This window comes from Ostrinia nubilalis, chromosome 1 (genome assembly GCF_963855985.1).
Source record: "Ostrinia nubilalis chromosome 1, ilOstNubi1.1, whole genome shotgun sequence".
NCBI lineage: Eukaryota > Metazoa > Arthropoda > Insecta > Lepidoptera > Crambidae > Ostrinia > Ostrinia nubilalis.
This window is the reverse complement of record NC_087088.1, coordinates 10150001-10167166: the sequence shown is the minus strand read 5'-3', so window position 1 is coordinate 10167166 and position 17166 is coordinate 10150001. Positions and strand designations below refer to the sequence as shown.

General features: G+C 36.4%; 1 protein-coding gene across 1 annotated transcript; it reads left to right on the top strand.

Annotated features, from left to right (window-relative positions):
- Positions 1-625: 625 nt before the first annotated feature.
- Positions 626-17140, top strand: LOC135071863 (serine/arginine repetitive matrix protein 1-like). The gene is made up of 5 exons (XM_063965711.1): positions 626-840; positions 12474-12640; positions 13348-14183; positions 14320-14464; positions 15354-17140. Exons 2-5 carry the CDS (start codon positions 12484-12486, stop codon positions 15482-15484), a joined length of 1269 nt encoding a protein of 422 aa, XP_063821781.1. The 5' UTR covers positions 626-840; positions 12474-12483; the 3' UTR covers positions 15485-17140.
- The last annotated feature ends 26 nt before the right edge of the window (positions 17141-17166 follow it).

Below are 17166 nucleotides of genomic sequence, written 5' to 3'. Positions count from 1 at the left end.
AAAACTAATGCCAGTAAAAGAAGCTTTTTATCTTTCTTCATAATATGTGATAGGAATGTGTATCGAAAGTTTAAGATTATTTTTTTTTACTCACAACGGCACATTACTATACTGAAAAGTAAATATTCACTTGTCAAACAAATTTTACTGTAACTAAAATTGGTTATCGGTCCGATAAGCAGGTTCATCTGAACTGTAACCAATTCGCAGCACGTGTAGTCATGGTCTTATCTCAAAAGTTTATGTGGAACGTGTGGAACATGCATTTGCTGTAGCGTATTAATTTATTAACATTATTACCTCCAAATTCCAACACATTCCACTCTTATCCAACAGCTAGTTCCTATCGGAACCTGTACGAGATAGGTTTGTAAATAAAACAAGTTTTTTGTTTTTAATTTGTAACGTCTGTTGACGTCGCGCCGTCCGCGTCAACGAGAAACTTATTGTAGTCAGCCCCACAAGCACCTTTGACGTTTCTCTGTCCTTGTCTCTCGACTGGGTTTTTGTATTTCTGTCCTGTTTACAGCTGAACCCTATTTACGGTTGTACAGACAGCATAAACAATTTCTTGAGCGGAGCGCGCGTAATTTTGAGGTTATGTTAGTATTAATTCGACATTCGCTAGAGCCGAACGTGCGCCGCAGCTCGCGCCGGCAGCGATCGAGTGTGCATTCGTTACTTCGCGATCGATATTGTGAACTTGGTGCAGTCGGTGAAGATACGTGCGTGCATTTGAAGTGAAAGGATAATTGCCAAAACTGAGATGCTCGTGACTTTTGAACTAAAGTGCTAGCCGATTGCATATTCAGAAAGATGAATTGATCCACTGTTTTACAGGTAGTTAACTATCAAAACTAACTGGTTTTAAAATTAATTGACCAACAATTTAATTTCTATTTTATTTATTTAATTAACTACACCGGAAGTTTACTTACTCGTAAATAAAAAAATTAAGCCTGATTTATAGCTCTGAAAAACTTTGACTCTACCTTACATACAATTCCGAATGTATTGTTGATGAGAATAAAAAATATTTTTCAGTGTGAAAATTTATTACATAATACTGATCACTGGCTAAATAAATAAAATAAATTAAGTAATATTTACTACTTCTTTGCCGTTGTAATATCGCTCTACATTTATCGAGTACTTAGGTTGTAAATGCAAGTCGGTTGAAATGATAACAACATATCTTTAGAGGCGTGATCTAATTACATTCGCGATTTTAATTTGTAATTGTGTAGTTAGTCATCTGGAAAGGTGATAAGTAAATGTTGAAAAAAGCATCGTTTGCAACGTTGCAGCGATCGAGGGTTCACTTCCCCTCGGCGTGCACCCTCGCTCGCCACACTCCGGCAGACTGATGCACCACAACACCAAAATTTTTCCAGACATCTTATACCAAATAAAATAAGGATCATATTTGTCTAACCCACTGTTCTCATAACTTTGCAGACACAGGCAACGTCGTACATTCATCCCACACCCTCGCTTTATTACCTATACAGTATGCATACCGCGGAACTATTGTTACTTGCATCAATCCATTAGACGATTAATCCGATTCATTGTTATGAAACTCATTGTTGTGCAAATTTTAGGGAATTAGATCCTACGATATACACTATCAGACAAGTTAAAAAACAATTAAATAAAATGAGGCAGCTGTTTCGGGGTCGTGCTGTGAACAATGATAATAATACTTATTACCGTTTTAAACATTACAAAACTATTGTTAGATTACTCCAGCTAACTACTATTGTAACTAAATATAATTGCAATTATGAAATAATTAACAAATATTATCCCACTTATAACTAAGCTTATAATATAACAAAGAAAATACTTCGAACTGATTAAATCTTGAACCAAACGTTATTTCTCAGAGGTTTGGGCTGCCCCTTGTAATTCCAAAAAAGGCCGGCTAAGGTCATTACCAAAGACACAATACATACTATACATACATGGAAGAAGAGTGGGCTTTTCGGATTAGAAGCAATGCCATATCAAGATGGGCGGGTATATATATACCTACTTTAATCGAATGAATAGCAATAAAAATCATTTTAAACCAGAAACTGGGATTGGCATCGTAACTGGCTTGTTCCATAAAAATAACATTCTTGTATACCTACCTTACTTGTATTCGATTAAATAAATAAGTAACATTATTATATACTTATTTATTGAAACTTTATCTATATAGATGTAATTCTATAAATATTGTGGTAGAGAATTCTAGAATTCAGATAAGTTCTGCCAAAAAAGCGGTTTGTTCAAAAGACTTCTTCGTGGTAAATTAAAAACAGGTTCCGATAAACGAAAGTAAGAATTTAAACGGTCGCCTTTGAAGTGCGAATATGTAGACAGGATTAAACATACTGAGAACACCTACTGACTACTAAGTTTTGTACATGCTTTTCTCATTGTGGAAAGCTTGGCAATGCCAATGACGCTTAACTGGGGGTAGAAAGTAGGTGATGTGAATATTGAACAGAGAACTCCATACGTTAGATCACATCCGTTAACCTATGAACTATGATTGCTACCTCATAATATTTTCTAATTGCTTACTAAAGTAACAGAATTATTAATGTGCTAAGCCTACTTATGGCGTACTTTACGCAAGGCAGAGACCTCCTTCGAAGTTCATTACATTACCAAGTGGAATCTTAGAATTATTTAGGTAGTTACCTATTCTAGAAATTGTATTGCTGTAGCAATATGATGTTTCCAGGTGAGCAAAACAGCTAAAAGCACTGTTTCGATTCTTTTAATGACAAATTATCAGGATATGTAGAGTTGACCCATGTTTATTTGCAACGAATTTATGATTATTACTCGCTGGAATGGACCCAAACTTAAATTATACTTTCACATTTCTTAAGCAAAGAAAGTCAGCTTTTCCAAAGTACAGTAAAGACTTAAAAAGCCGTTAATAACATTAAAAATATAACATGAAATAGCTGGTAAAACTAATTACCTACTTAGCAGCACTGAGCTTACGAAGATTTTAGTCACCCGCATAGCAAAAGGTCAGAGATTTGATTCTCATCTGAGACATTTCCTTTCATTCGTGCTTCGATAGATATATTAAAAGTCCTTGATCTGTCATGTTAATCCAGCTTGCTCGCCTGACAGTGTATTTATTTCGACTCACAACCTATCACGTTTTAGTTCAATTGTATCACTTATCGTATGTCGTGCTGCAGACTTGATATATCTAGTTTTCAATCATACTATAATAATGTTTTGACTAAGTCCAGTTGTATTAATGCAATTTAAAAAAATAATAATATAGGAGCTAGTCCACCCGCAGAGCTCTCCTTTTTGAAAAGACTTAGGACCATTTTCCATCACAGCTTCCTACCAGTAGGATATTGTTAATTTACTCTTGACAATATTAATAAAATACCGAGATTCAATGGTTTGTTTAACGCATAACGCATTTCGTTTTCTGTTGTCTCGTCTCCATTTTGGTAGAAAACGGTCCTTACGGCAGCAAACTTCTTAGGCTGAGTTGCACCAGCTTATTTTAACCGTAACAATAACTACCATCGGTGCTTTTTGTATGGAGTTAGACTTGACGTCTGTCAAAGTTAAAGTTAGATGGTGCAACTCAGCTTTAGACTTTATAGATTTCAAAATAACAATAAGACTTGATCTAACTGTAAGTATGGTTAATGTATCTGATCTATGTCTGAGAAGGTACATAGTGTATTAAATGCTAACAACGATGTGTATTCCGGGTCTCCCACGCCACATAATGAAGACGAGACAATGCCGTCTTTGACTAACGGACCGGCATGTGAGGAAGCACAGCAGATAGATAAAACACTTCTGGTCAACCGTTTCTCTCGTAACTTACTTTAAATTAAACCTTTCAGACAGTTAAGTGGTAGTACTCTAACGGGATTCTGAATTATTAATACAGTAAAAGAAGGATTATGAAGTTTATTAGGTCATATTTAGGCTAGGTTGCACCATCTTACTTTAACTTTGCCAAACGTTAAAAATCTGTCAAACTCCATACAAAAAGCACCTGTTATCGTTATAGTTACGGTCAAAGTAAGGTGGTGAAACTCAGCCTTAAAGTTTAACTTAAAACTAGGCTTGTAGAATCATATACTCCATGACTATTACGTCGGCTTCTTTATAAGATTCACGTGTCCAGTGTTTATCATGTTTAAGCATGAAGAATTCCATATTACGTACTTTTACTGTTGCGAAACCTTGAATGGTGTCCCACATACGACATCGCGTGGCGATACTCGGCTCCGTCAATCATCCATCAGTTACCCACCATTTTATTTGCGGTCTTTAATGGCGTTATTACTATGAAATTACCACCTTACTCTGCAGTTATGTTAGAACTTAAACACTAGCTGCAGAATTAAACGATCACGTTAATGTTGTTAATTCAATCAACGATGCATTAAAAAGATATTTATAACGATTATCCACTATGACGTCAGATTCTCCAAAAATACCGTTCAAATCTTATCATAAGCCATAACTAAATCTTCCTTCTAATTATTTTAATAAGAGAGTTAACGTTTTGGAAATGCTATTGTCTGAAACTTGATGGAAACTTCTTTTGATTTCAATAAAGATGTAACCTACCTTAGCCAAGGTAGAGTTATGAGTATACAAATGAAGTATGAATTGTTATTGTACGAATAATATTATCTAGTAATATATAACTAACGAATTATAATAATAGTCACCAAGTAATTTTATTGAAGAAACGCTTGCCAACGATTACGTCATGCTTCGGCATAAGGAATTTCTACACGACTACTTTAGCCATTGTTCTCATATTGTTTTCGGTACCTAAATAAATTGCTGGAACGTAAACTCGACCTAATGTAAATATATGAGTTCATAAGTTTCAAACAATAGCTATTTATAAACCAGAAGCTAATAAGAACTGCTATGGACATAAACTAAAGGTCATACAAATAAAATATAAGAAGTGCTATTAAACTAGACTGTCTGAGGCTGATTTTCCTTAAAAGCAATTATTTCAAAATCTTACAACAATTATTTCTTGCGTTCTGATAAACTTACATTAATATAAAAAAATGCCTTTAACGAACGATGCTTTTACAGAATAATAGAACCAGAGCAGGCAATTTCTCTTGGGAAAAAATATAATAAAGGAGGTTTGACATCATAATAGCAACAGCAAAACGGTTTCCCAGATTCGTTCGATGAGCTAAGATCTAGAACGCGGCATTCGTTAATTCGCTGGCAAACAGTATTATCAACTGAGATTTGCCATGATGGCTGGTACCGTACTCGTCCTACTTGTTTCACGAAAGTAGAAATAACACCATTATCGAGCATCCAAATTGTTTAGAACTAAACAATGATCGCTTCAAAGCTTGAAGTTATTACAATAGAGTGCGCTAAAAACGGACCACACAATCGGTCACTTTCGTTTCGCCTATTTGTGACTTACTGGAATATTTTAGAAGTGCTATGGTGTTACACATAGTGATAGTGGCCATATGTAGGTACTATTAAGGCCCGATTCGTCCAAACTTTTATCCGAGAATAACTCCAGGTATAACTGGCACATTGACAGTTTCAGTATGGGAAATATGTCAAAACTGACGATTTATTCTGATTAAATATTCACTCTTGTTTGGTCGAATTCAGCCTAAAAGAGTATTTAAAGTTTTGGAGATAATTTTTAATTAAAATTCTGATATCAAAAGTAACTCATTTTCTACGAGTTAAATTACCTATTAGCACTTTAATTACTTTAAACGACTGCTCTTATGTATGTCATGTATGTATGCTCCAATCATGTTTATTTACACATAGAAACAGTTGTTCTAGAATTTATAATCGATTAGAAACCTGTTTTATGTTTTATATAAATTAAATTGCGAAAATACTTATTTCAACTGAAGATCTCTTTGTAATCTCACCGTAACATTTTCATAGGGTCATGAGGGTAATTGGCTTGCATGGTTCATGATCGATGTAAATACTAATAATATTGAGTTGATAGATGAAGCATAGTTTCAGATCCTCGATTGTTGTAACGCTCTATGATATTGGTACAACTTCTTATTTTTTCTCTTGGTCATTATTTGCTCAAGATTTGTTACTAATTAAATTACTTTAACATCTGGGTATTGTTTTTAATTTGGCGTTCACATACCGTAACAGCTCTACCGGGTCCTGCCTCTGTACAGTTCAAGGCACTAGCCTAACATAATGTAGTCTGAGCGAGACATGGGTCACATTCCATAAGGCCTATTGTACCACTATCGCTCGCGCAGTTACGCATAAATCTCGGTTTCGTTAATAAGTGTGGGCGCAACATGGGCACGAACCCGTTACAATTCACGCCATAAATTCCTTAATAATGCACTCCGTCTAAGCATAAGCATACGGTCGTTGCGTGATGAGGAACGCGACTAAACGGCTGACCACAATGACTAAGATTGCGTAATCTTGTGGCTTACTGCTCGTAGTTAGTGCACATGGTGGTCTGCGGTCCAATTAATTATGACCCAACAAGCTCTACTTTAACATGAAAGATGTTTAAAAAACAACGAAGACTTCTACCTCTCAAGAATTCTCTCATAAACAAAAAAGGAAGATTATTTCACACCCCATTAAAGATAAATAAAGTTATAGTAGCTGCGTATTGTTGTAGAGTCAGGTAGGCAAGATAATTTTTTCACTGCACCTGTTTGGATCTTTCGCCTTGGGGTTAGTATTGCCGTTAATCTTGATAACTTTGCTATGCTGCTCTACCAAGCCAGACAACTTGAGACTATCTTCTAGTTGAAGATAATTGAATCTCCCGATATCCGGGAAACGTGCAGTATCTACGGACAGTTCCCTCGTGAGTGGCCAAGTGTCCTACTTGAAGTTCTTAATTGGACTATCAGTAACGGATACATGGTGCATTTTTTGCCACTTCACGTCCTTTTATTTTGCCGCAGCTCTTGAATTTCCATGAGAAGGGCCACTAACGGCTAATGGTTTTGGGCCTAATAGCTGCCCCATTTGAACCATTTTTTGCAACGACTACTCTGTATTTGCGGCAGTAAGGTCCAAAATATCGTGGACCATTTTTTAATAAATCAATATGGTTGATCATACCAAGCGATCGGTATCCACTTGAGCTGAAAGCGGCGCGCTGTGAACAATCAATGCACCCTTCACAATTGTTGTTTCGGCTTTTGATATTATCGCAACATATTGGACTTTGGGGAACATATGCCAAGTGCAGGGATAAAAATACATTGGAATAAGAGAAACACATTTTATTTATTACAAAGTTTCATAAAAGTTCACATTTTTTTGCGCTTTTTTGTTTAGAAGCATCATCAACTATCAGGAAGATCTTCTAACTGCTTTTTCTAGGAAGTGAGTACAACATAATTATTGTGATATCACTGCTTTTTACACCTTATACATGTAATTAATTAAGAGAATTATTTTTGATACGTGGGAGTACAACCTGTCTCATTCAATGCGCTTTCCAATTGATATACATGTAGGAACAAGAATTTTACATCACTTTCTTTTAAAGTGACAAAAACGACTTAATATATCACTCTTAAAAAAATATCATTTATTATCATTATTTTTCGACTACTTTAGACTCCGATTTCAATAATAATAACAAACATCATGAAGTTGCAGTGTTTTATGTAACCAACAAAATTCAGCACTAATTTTTACAATACAATTTTTCTTTTTCTTATTACTCTGTTACCACTGGTTCAAAAAACATAATCTTTATCAGACTTTATATTGTCGTTTAATTACAAGTCCATTCAAAAAACAACCTTCCAAAATAGCCTAAAACACAACGATTTTCCTAGACCGTAGCGACAGTTTGTTGGCCTGCGCCGACGCAGCACCGGAAGAGCAGTGACCAAAGTCGAAGCCAAATTCGGCCGCAACGGGACTCTCGCTGAAAATTAATGGCACCTCCGATTTAACAGCTAGATGAGCCAGTGCCACTTCCGCGGCAGCACAACAATGTGGATTTTAATTTTATGAATAGGTATGTTCTTACAACTAGGCAGTGCATACCTATTTATATACAAATACAATAGAGTACCTATTATCCAAAACGAGGCTGACAATGATGATAAAATGTTGGGCCGCCTCTATAACTCTGCACTGGGGTAGACGTATGAAAGAGTTTTGTTTGTTACCTAAATTCCAAAACAATGATTTTAGTATCAAACCCAATTAGGTACCTATCTATAACCTAGTTATGAAAAATATCGACAATGACTCACGAGTCATAACACAAATATATTTTTAAATACGTAGGTAGGAAGGCTAAGTGAAAGTGGTCCATGTCTGCAAAAAGCTATAGGTACATCATTTTTTTGTTTAATTTTTATGGTATGAATGATGACGGCCACCCAAAAAATATAATTTGGAATTGAGTATAATAGATGTCGACATCTTATTGTTTAAGTGCCAAATAAGGCACAATAATTAACGTGTTTGTTTATATTTGGGTGCTGTGAACAACTCTACTTAGCATTTCAGTGTGCTTACCATGAGTTTACGTTAGGTGTGCTCGCTAGCGACTGCGTAAAAAAATGACATTACTTGTATGACATATTGTTCAGCGCCCCTAGCGGCTACTTTCAAGAAACAAAATCTTCATAGAGATTTTTGACGTACTCGCTAGCGAGCACACTTATCGTAAACTCATGGTAGGTACACTGTTTTGGCTTTAATAGTTAGTGACAATTAAATATTATTCTACTTACCTACCAGATTAATTAATTATTTTACCCAAGTTACTTGCATTGACCTAATAAATAATTAATATTCCACTGCAATTCAATTATTTGTAATTACTTACAAAATTACCTATACCTATTGTTTAAGTTCGCCGGGTCAGCTAGTAGGTGTTTCTCAACGACTTTCCTAATCTAAATCGAATTGCTAAACCAAACTCATTTAGTGAGATCGGATGCGGACGATTTGGGGACAAACAAAATGTCCTCATGTTTTCGTCTGACCACAGACTCGTCTATCAGCAATAAACTCACCCTCTACGGAGGGTCTCGGAATTTAATTACTGCTCGTGTCCACTTTTAGGGTGACCATGTATTTACTTTTTTATGTTAGTTTTATGGAGATATTGCTTCAGTCATCACATCATTAGAACACAAGATGAAAGGAATTTAGATTTTATTTAGCGAAGTGTAAAATTTTCATGGTGAAAAATATAATATGTCCAGAATAAATTATGTTCATAAACGTATTTTTATATTTATTACAAGAATTAATTACCAAAAGCTATGACAGTTTCTGATAGAAGAAAACCCTACTTTATTTTGAATCAATTTTTGAAACAAAAACCCTTTACCTACGGGCCCTTGGAAACTCAAAGTCGCCTCTCAATACGGGGTATTTTAACCTATAAAATTGTTTGCTCCACTTTACATCAAGATATTTTAAAAAGTATGAGACTTACGATATTGAATGGAATATTATATTCTGCAACTAATGTAGTTTCATAATTACAAGCGCATTTTACACTTAATTTGCAATTTTATTGTTTTTTTGTCGTAAACCGTGATTTAGTATTGGCTTTGCCAAAATAACAATAGATGCCACCCGTATTGAGAAGTGACTTTTGACTTGGCAACTATAGGTGCCTCCTGTAGGTAAAAGGTTAAAGGAATAAAAGTGTATTCTTCTGATCTATTCCATTAATCTTTCGTTAAAACTAAATTATCTGTCAAAAACAATTTAAAAGTTCACCCCAACAACATAAATTAACCGACTGTCCATTTAGAAACCCGAAACCATGTAACCCTATCCGCACCAGCTTAGCGGCTCCTGAGAGATTAACGTCGCTGCGGTCTACATCCACGCTCCAAACGATATTAATAACCATTCATTACCCCCATAGCCTCCGTCGTTAGCTGGACCTACCTATCAAATGAACTTATGGTGATTCGTGTCAAGACCGCAACAAACTGGCTATTCAAGAAATTACGAGTTAAAACTATTAAATGGTTCGATACCTTACAGTATGCGCGCGCGCACGCGAGCGTTTGAGTTTTTTAACAGGCGTAAAAATCGATAAGAAAGGGTGCCTACATGTAGTTCTTGCATAGTACAGTGGGAAGCACATCAGACTGTTACTTGCTGTTGCAAAATAGCGCCTATTACAACTGCACAAGATGCAACTAAGTTTATCTTGATGTGCTAACCTCTATATAGTACTTAGTATGAGCGATGCGAATCACACGCTCGGGCGGATATCCGCAACGGTACAGACAGAGCGCGCTCATGCGCCCGTAGACAAGCGCCAGTAAGAATTTGTTACCATAATAATTTGTAGTAAATAATATTTCTTAATACCTAAGTAATTATTAATACGTAATAATTGCACTGCCAGAAGTGGTGATCCTACGGTTAGTATTATTCAAGAGGATTTTCAGATTTATCTAAAAGTGTAGACTACATTATTAATATACTGACTTCTAAAACAACATCATACCTACATACAATTACACAATACCACAAGGTATTTACTGATTAGAATCTAAAACAACACTGTCTTGATTTTTTGTTCATCGAACTTATATTCCGACCTTGACTCATGATTGGCATTAAAACCACCATTCAAATAAAAAGTAACGACCTGCAGTAAAAAAATATATGACTTATACGATGTATAAGGACCCTCTTAACCTTACATAGTGGCTGGTAGGTTAAAGCAATGCATTAAAAGCCCGCCCAAAAAGACGTTGGTTATTTGCCGACCTAAGCCCACGCCGTGTGGGAGGCAAAACGTGGCCACTGTTTGTACTCTATACATGGAAGTCTATAGTTCAATAAATACAGCCAGTAGATGCTGAACACTCTCACAATACCTAATTAATTATTTACTTCTGACTTCATTGCTTAGGTAGTAATTAGCACTTAAGCTTAATGACGCAGGAGTAGGCTATCAAAACAGAAGACTTACTTAATTGAATTTGGTTTTATGTTAATTATTTTCTTTTATTTTAAAGTTAATAGAATTCATTACGTTTAAGTATAGTTAAAGTTTACTTACCAGTATGTAAGTATTGTCTTATCTCGAGACTGTCTTCACTATGAAGATAGTCTGCTCTAGTTTTTCTGTGCCCTAACTCCCATTGCCCACTTTGACTTAGAAAAGTAGATTAAACGGCTCGAAGGATATGAGCATTCATTAATTCAGTTGTATCTAAATATACCATCAAGTAGGTACGTAGGTACTCATAATTGGTAATATAAAACTAGAATACTTACTCTATATTATTTTAACGATGTGGATGTTAAGGAATTTATTAATCATTGCCCAGTCGGTTTTTAATTATAAAAATAACTAGGCATATTAAATCATTATTTCTAATATCACAGCTTAGACACCTACATTCGAAGGCACTATGTATATAATTTTCAATAACATAATACATATTACCTATCATCGTACCTTGTAGTAGGCTTATTAATTGGAAGAAGTAGCCACAATTAACTTGAAGAAATACATTTAATAGGTTCATTAACACTTCCTGAAATAATAATGATAGGTTCGTTAAAACCAGTTAAATAAAAAACACTTTAACTGTGTCCTCCTTTTAAATTAATTATTCCACAAATCGCTATACTAGGGGTTATAAATTTTGTAATTAATTGTGTTTATTGGCTGTCTCTCGTAAATATTATTTAAAAACTGCTGTGGCACGTTATATAACTTATTACGGTAGATAGAATAATTTGTTACCACAATTGGGTTATTCCGGTTACCTACTAACTGATTTGTAGTTAAAATAATTAAACGATAGATCAAGAGTATTTTTATAACTACGCATTCTTGAACGGCAGCTGTAATATTATGTATGTCCTACATAAGTGCCTTGCTGATACTAAAACTATTGAGTGATGCTCTACCCTTTACTGGTAATAGCTGCCAAGAGATTTTTTTCTGCTTTTAGTCCTAAAGTGAACCAGCAGAGAAAAAGTTCGCCTTATCTACGGACGATACGGCACATCGAAATATTATAGTTATCTTGTGGAACTTTATTGAGTCGCAATGGGTGTGACATTGCATTGCAATACAGTAAAGCAATGTAGGTGTATAGTCTGATATTATGATGTCGTCTGTACTCAAGAATTATAAAGATTTACTAACAAAAGATTAAACATTTTTAAAATAAGTATTTTTTTATGCATAACAAGGCAGGTATTTGACCACAATCGCAACTGATGTTAAGTGGGATGCAGTCTAGGATGGTACATATCTGCCCTGTAGGTAAGTGCCTAAGTATTCACTCTCGCCTTGAAAAGGCCCGGATTATAGTCTTCGGGAAAGACAGCAGCAGGCAACGAATTCCAGTCCCTAGATGTACGCATTATAAAAGAGTCATCGAAACATCGAAAGTAATGGCAGCTTAAAGTTACAAATGCAATTTTCATCATTCCAGGTCCTAAAAGATGGGTGCGCCAGCATGGGGCTCGCGCGGCGGCGGCGACCGGCCGCGACTCCTGCGCATGACGCCGCTGAGGCACAGCTTCGCCGCGCCCGCGTCCCCGCCCGCGCCGCCCGCCCGCACACACGACTACGCCTCCGATGCGGACACTAACAAGAAAGGTAGGAAGTGTTTGCTTATGTAGTTGTCGATGACAAACAAATGTTAGTCATACAAGCCTGGTTCTCAAGTCACATTTTCATACCGGCTTCTGCTTGCGGCTTCACTGCTTTTTGTGGCACAATCCAAGCACTGATCACAAAATCTAAAAAAATCCTTTACAAATCCCATTATAAAGTAATAAACCTCAGGTTAGCAGCCGCTGGATGCAAGCCGCTTCCAAGTGGCTATCATCTAATCTGCAATCATCGGGGCAGGCCTATATTCAGCAGCAGTGGACGTCCTGTTGCTGAATAGTTAATGATGATTACGATTAAAGTAATAGACAGCAAGAATCACTTAAGCATTTACAATATTACTCGTAGTAAAAAATACAGGTGGGCAGTCGTTGAGATGACAGCGCGAAAATCGTCGGTATCCACTAATTCTTTCTTTCTTTCTTTCTTTCTAATTATGACCCTTATAGACCACTATATTGACAAAGTTCTCCGTCTTCGTACGCGATATTGGAAATTTGGCATCTACTATCGGCAGAATGACATTAGGAATCGTCTGGCTTTGATATTCAATTTTCAACTGTATTACCTTGACAATCAGTTCAAAATTGATTACTAGAAAATTATTTGATAGACGATTTCTACTGTCGACAAATGCATTTGAATTACCCCGCAGGTTCCGATGACTAAAACATTTATCTTATCTATTTCAGAGGACAGCTGGAACGCAAACCTGTCACAAAGATGGAGGAAACTACGGCGCAGATGTTCCAGATTACGCCCTGGTTCGGGAAACCGTGAACCGAGCCCTGTACGATGCTCGCCTTCGCCGCCTAGACCACCACCCCACTGCTCCCCCGCCCCACCGTCGAAACTGTCTTTCAGACACCGAGGAAAAGTATACACGACAGCATCCCTCCGCGTTACCAGTGGTGCACCTGATTTATTAAGAGCCCTCGGAAAACTAGGTGGAGGGCTGAGGAGGCGAGCGTTATCAGCGCACGACGTGCTAGCACCGCCCCAGCAGCAGCCAGCTACATTCTATGTTCCTAGCCCGACAGCTGTCCGACAGCCAGCATCACCTTCTCCACCTCGACAATCTGCAACATTGAGGAGGCGATGTAGCTCCCCAAACGTCTACAGAGCGAATAAAGGTTCTCCTGCGCCTAGGGAGCGGACGCCTTTGATAAATCAAGAAGATGAAAGTAGAGACGTTGTTGATTTCACATACGTCCCTGAAAGGAGGAAGAATAGCAGCGAAGGGAGGAGCAGGAGGCCGTATAGTGAGAACGTAGAGTTAGATGTGCCAGTTTATAGAAATGGTTACAGCCGCCTTTCATCAGAAGCGTCGCAGCGGCTGTGGGAAGAGCCGTACCGACTACCTCGCGTGCAGGCTCGACAGGAGCCGATGCAACAGTTACGCAACTGTGTAGCGGAGCTTCGCGTGAGTGCAACGCCAAGATCTGCACGACCGCCGCCTGCGCCGCCGTCAACGACCCAGAATAAGCGACCCCCGGCACCTGAGCCGAGAGACTCTCACACGTTTGAGGTAATTGCTAGTTATGTTACGCTTCGTGATGCACCTAACACTTCTTTAACTTTTTATTCGAAAAAGTTTCTGAGAACAATGAAAGCTACTGTATAGACAGGAATAATCTAACTAACGTGCAATATTTACGTTTCAGGTTCGATTTACTAAGTCAGCTGGCGGCAAGGGGCTTGGGTTCAGCATAGTTGGAGGACGCGATTCTCCACGAGGTGACATGGGCATCTTCGTAAAGACTATATTCAACAATGGGCAGGCAGCTGAATCAGGATTACTGAGAGAAGGTAACACTCACCTTAAAAAATTATAATTTATTTATAGTAATTAAATTGCATAACGGTAAATGTTTAAATTGCATGAATATTTAACCAATCAGCTTTCCACCAGTCCCGTTATCCATCTCATGACCAATTTTATCTTAAAACGATCCTTTGTGTATATTTTATTATTCAATAGTTGCATTTTCAAGCACGCTAATGATAGAAAGGTGCAGCGAAATTCCTCGAAGGCGGTTACGCGCAGCTGCAAGCCGGCGCAGGTCAAACCGTAGCACCTGCCCTTGTGCTATTAATATGTCATAAAGGTTACATTATGTCACATTTGCTAATCGACACAGCGAATGGTGTTCCAAATTTCGCAGTAGATAAATAGCTCGATTAAATTGTTTACGGCATTGTTAGCCTTCTTACGTTTACGTTTAAGTTACCTTTCACCATGGTAGAACGTACGAGTTATGGTGTTGCACATTAAATTTAATGACATGAGTATGAAACAATAAAAACTGATGCAACAACAATAAAAGGTAGTCGTAATTGACTTACCTATTAATTACAACAACTTTTCAGGAGCTTTTCACATTGCACCGATCATTTTCGTTTCTTACCAATTTTAAACATACTATTTATTTTATTTAATATCCATTGGATATTCATATGAATAACATTGTAATTTTTTTAAGTTACACGTTTGTAAAACTTTACTCGTAATATTGCATTAAGTCCGCCTTATTATGTACAGTTTAAATACATACAAGTTTTAAATAAATAATATTGAACTAGACTTTTCTGTTGAAAGATGTACAGAGGTATAACTTAGTTAACTAATCGTAATAAATCAAGAGCTGCTTGAAAACTATTTAGGAACCCATTTAACAAAAGTCTTAATCAATTTCAGGTGACGAGATCGTGTCAGTGAACGGTCGTGGCACTGCAGGCCTGACACACGGTGAGGCCATCAGGCTATTCAAGGACGTACGCGCTGGCCCAGTGCTGCTCAGAGTGGCTCGGAGGTCTCCTGCGCGCTGACTGCCCTGCGCCTGCTGCGGTCAAACCGCGCAGGCGCCTAACTACTCCACTTTGTAACCATTAAAATGTAACACGACATATTTAACGCGTTCAATGAAGCCAAGGATTGGCAGTCGAGACAGTGCCACCATTTTGAAATGGCTTAAAAAGTAATTAAGGTGTGCTCTTGATATTAATGCAACATAAGGTTGTATAAAGTTATGGCGGTATTAGGAGAAACATTGCCTTTTCTGTAAAACATTAGGTAAATAATTTTCGTGTTCGAGTATGATAGTCCACTACATAATTTAGTGGTCGTTTTACCTGATCGATCACACATGAATGACCAAAACTACAACTAGATTACCCGCTCCGATAGTAAAATATTTAATGGTCAAAGACTATGAATGTAAAGAGAAAAACAGATATCATCCATTGAAAAGGTTAGTTCACCTCTGCCTCATAGAAAACACAGTAACCGAAAAGAAATATTTACTTACCTACTTAAGATCTGTATGTAGCTTTTCTCGTCTTTTAGACGACGACTAAACTTATATCAAGTGTAACAAATAATATAGTGCCAAAGATTCTAAAAAAATGGTAACACTACTAAATCTAACTAAAAAAGAAATATGTACCTATCAAAGAGCAGGATGAAAATATAAGGAAATGACATACCTATTTGACAAAATTAAAATTAGTCTGTGATATGAAGATTCAAAAACAATGAAAATGTATAGATTTTGATAAGAATGAATATGTACGAGACTAATTCGTCGGTATTTATTAGATATATTCGTAGCTTTAGTCTGAAATGTAGAGATAAATGTAACATTATTATATTTCATAGTTTATTGTATTTTTATATGATGTATGTACGGTTTGACTAATATCTGCCTTTAATAAGTCCACGCAATAATTAAGTATTTCAAGTAGAAACACATTTGAAATATTGTCAATATTTTTTGATTCAGTATTGAAATATGTACCTAGTTATACAGAAAGTAACTCATCTGATTATTATCTATTGAACTAAATACTAACTATTTCAAAATTAATAAAATTGAGAACAAGATAGGTAAGCTGGAATATAATTTCCTAAAGAACCTTCCAAGTTGCAAATAAGAATGCACAATGTTCCACCAAGATGATGAAACAGAATCTTACTGGCTCCCGGGCCCAACTATTTACTATTTCATCATAAATATTTGGTCTATTCTCAAATGGGAATATTTCCTTTACAACACTTATTTGATAACTTAGCACAACAATATAAAAAGGCAAATCAAACAACCAAAAATCTAAAAAGACCTATTTTTATACTATAACTGAGAAAAAATAATGGCAACTACTTTACTAAATTTTAACTAAAATTTTGAAACAAAACTATTTTCGGAAGACATTATTATAAATTTTGCAAAGAAATGTGATAATTAAAGGCAAAGTGAATGCGGTCCAACAATGTGAGTGTAAGAATTCATCAGTAAGAAATATTTTTTGCATAGTTTTGAAAGAAAACTAGTTAAAGGGCTGGAAAAACTCAAGTTTCTCAGTCCAATTAAAAAAATACGTATGTCATGATAAATGATGTAAGTAACATACCTATCATTAAAATAGTGCTGTCATCGTATCTTTAAATGATTTGAGTTACATTAAGGACATGTTCTACGAAATATAAAGAACTAGCTTTCCACCCGCGGCTT

Coding starts and splice junctions, on each gene's coding strand:
- LOC135071863 (XM_063965711.1), top strand. CDS start 12,484: ATGGGTGCGCCAGCATGGGGCTCGCGCGGCGGCGGCGACCGGCCGCGA. Junction 14,184..14,319: donor GAGACTCTCACACGTTTGAG/GTAATTGCTAGT, acceptor TTTACGTTTCAG/GTTCGATTTACTAAGTCAGC. Junction 14,465..15,353: donor ATCAGGATTACTGAGAGAAG/GTAACACTCACC, acceptor AATCAATTTCAG/GTGACGAGATCGTGTCAGTG.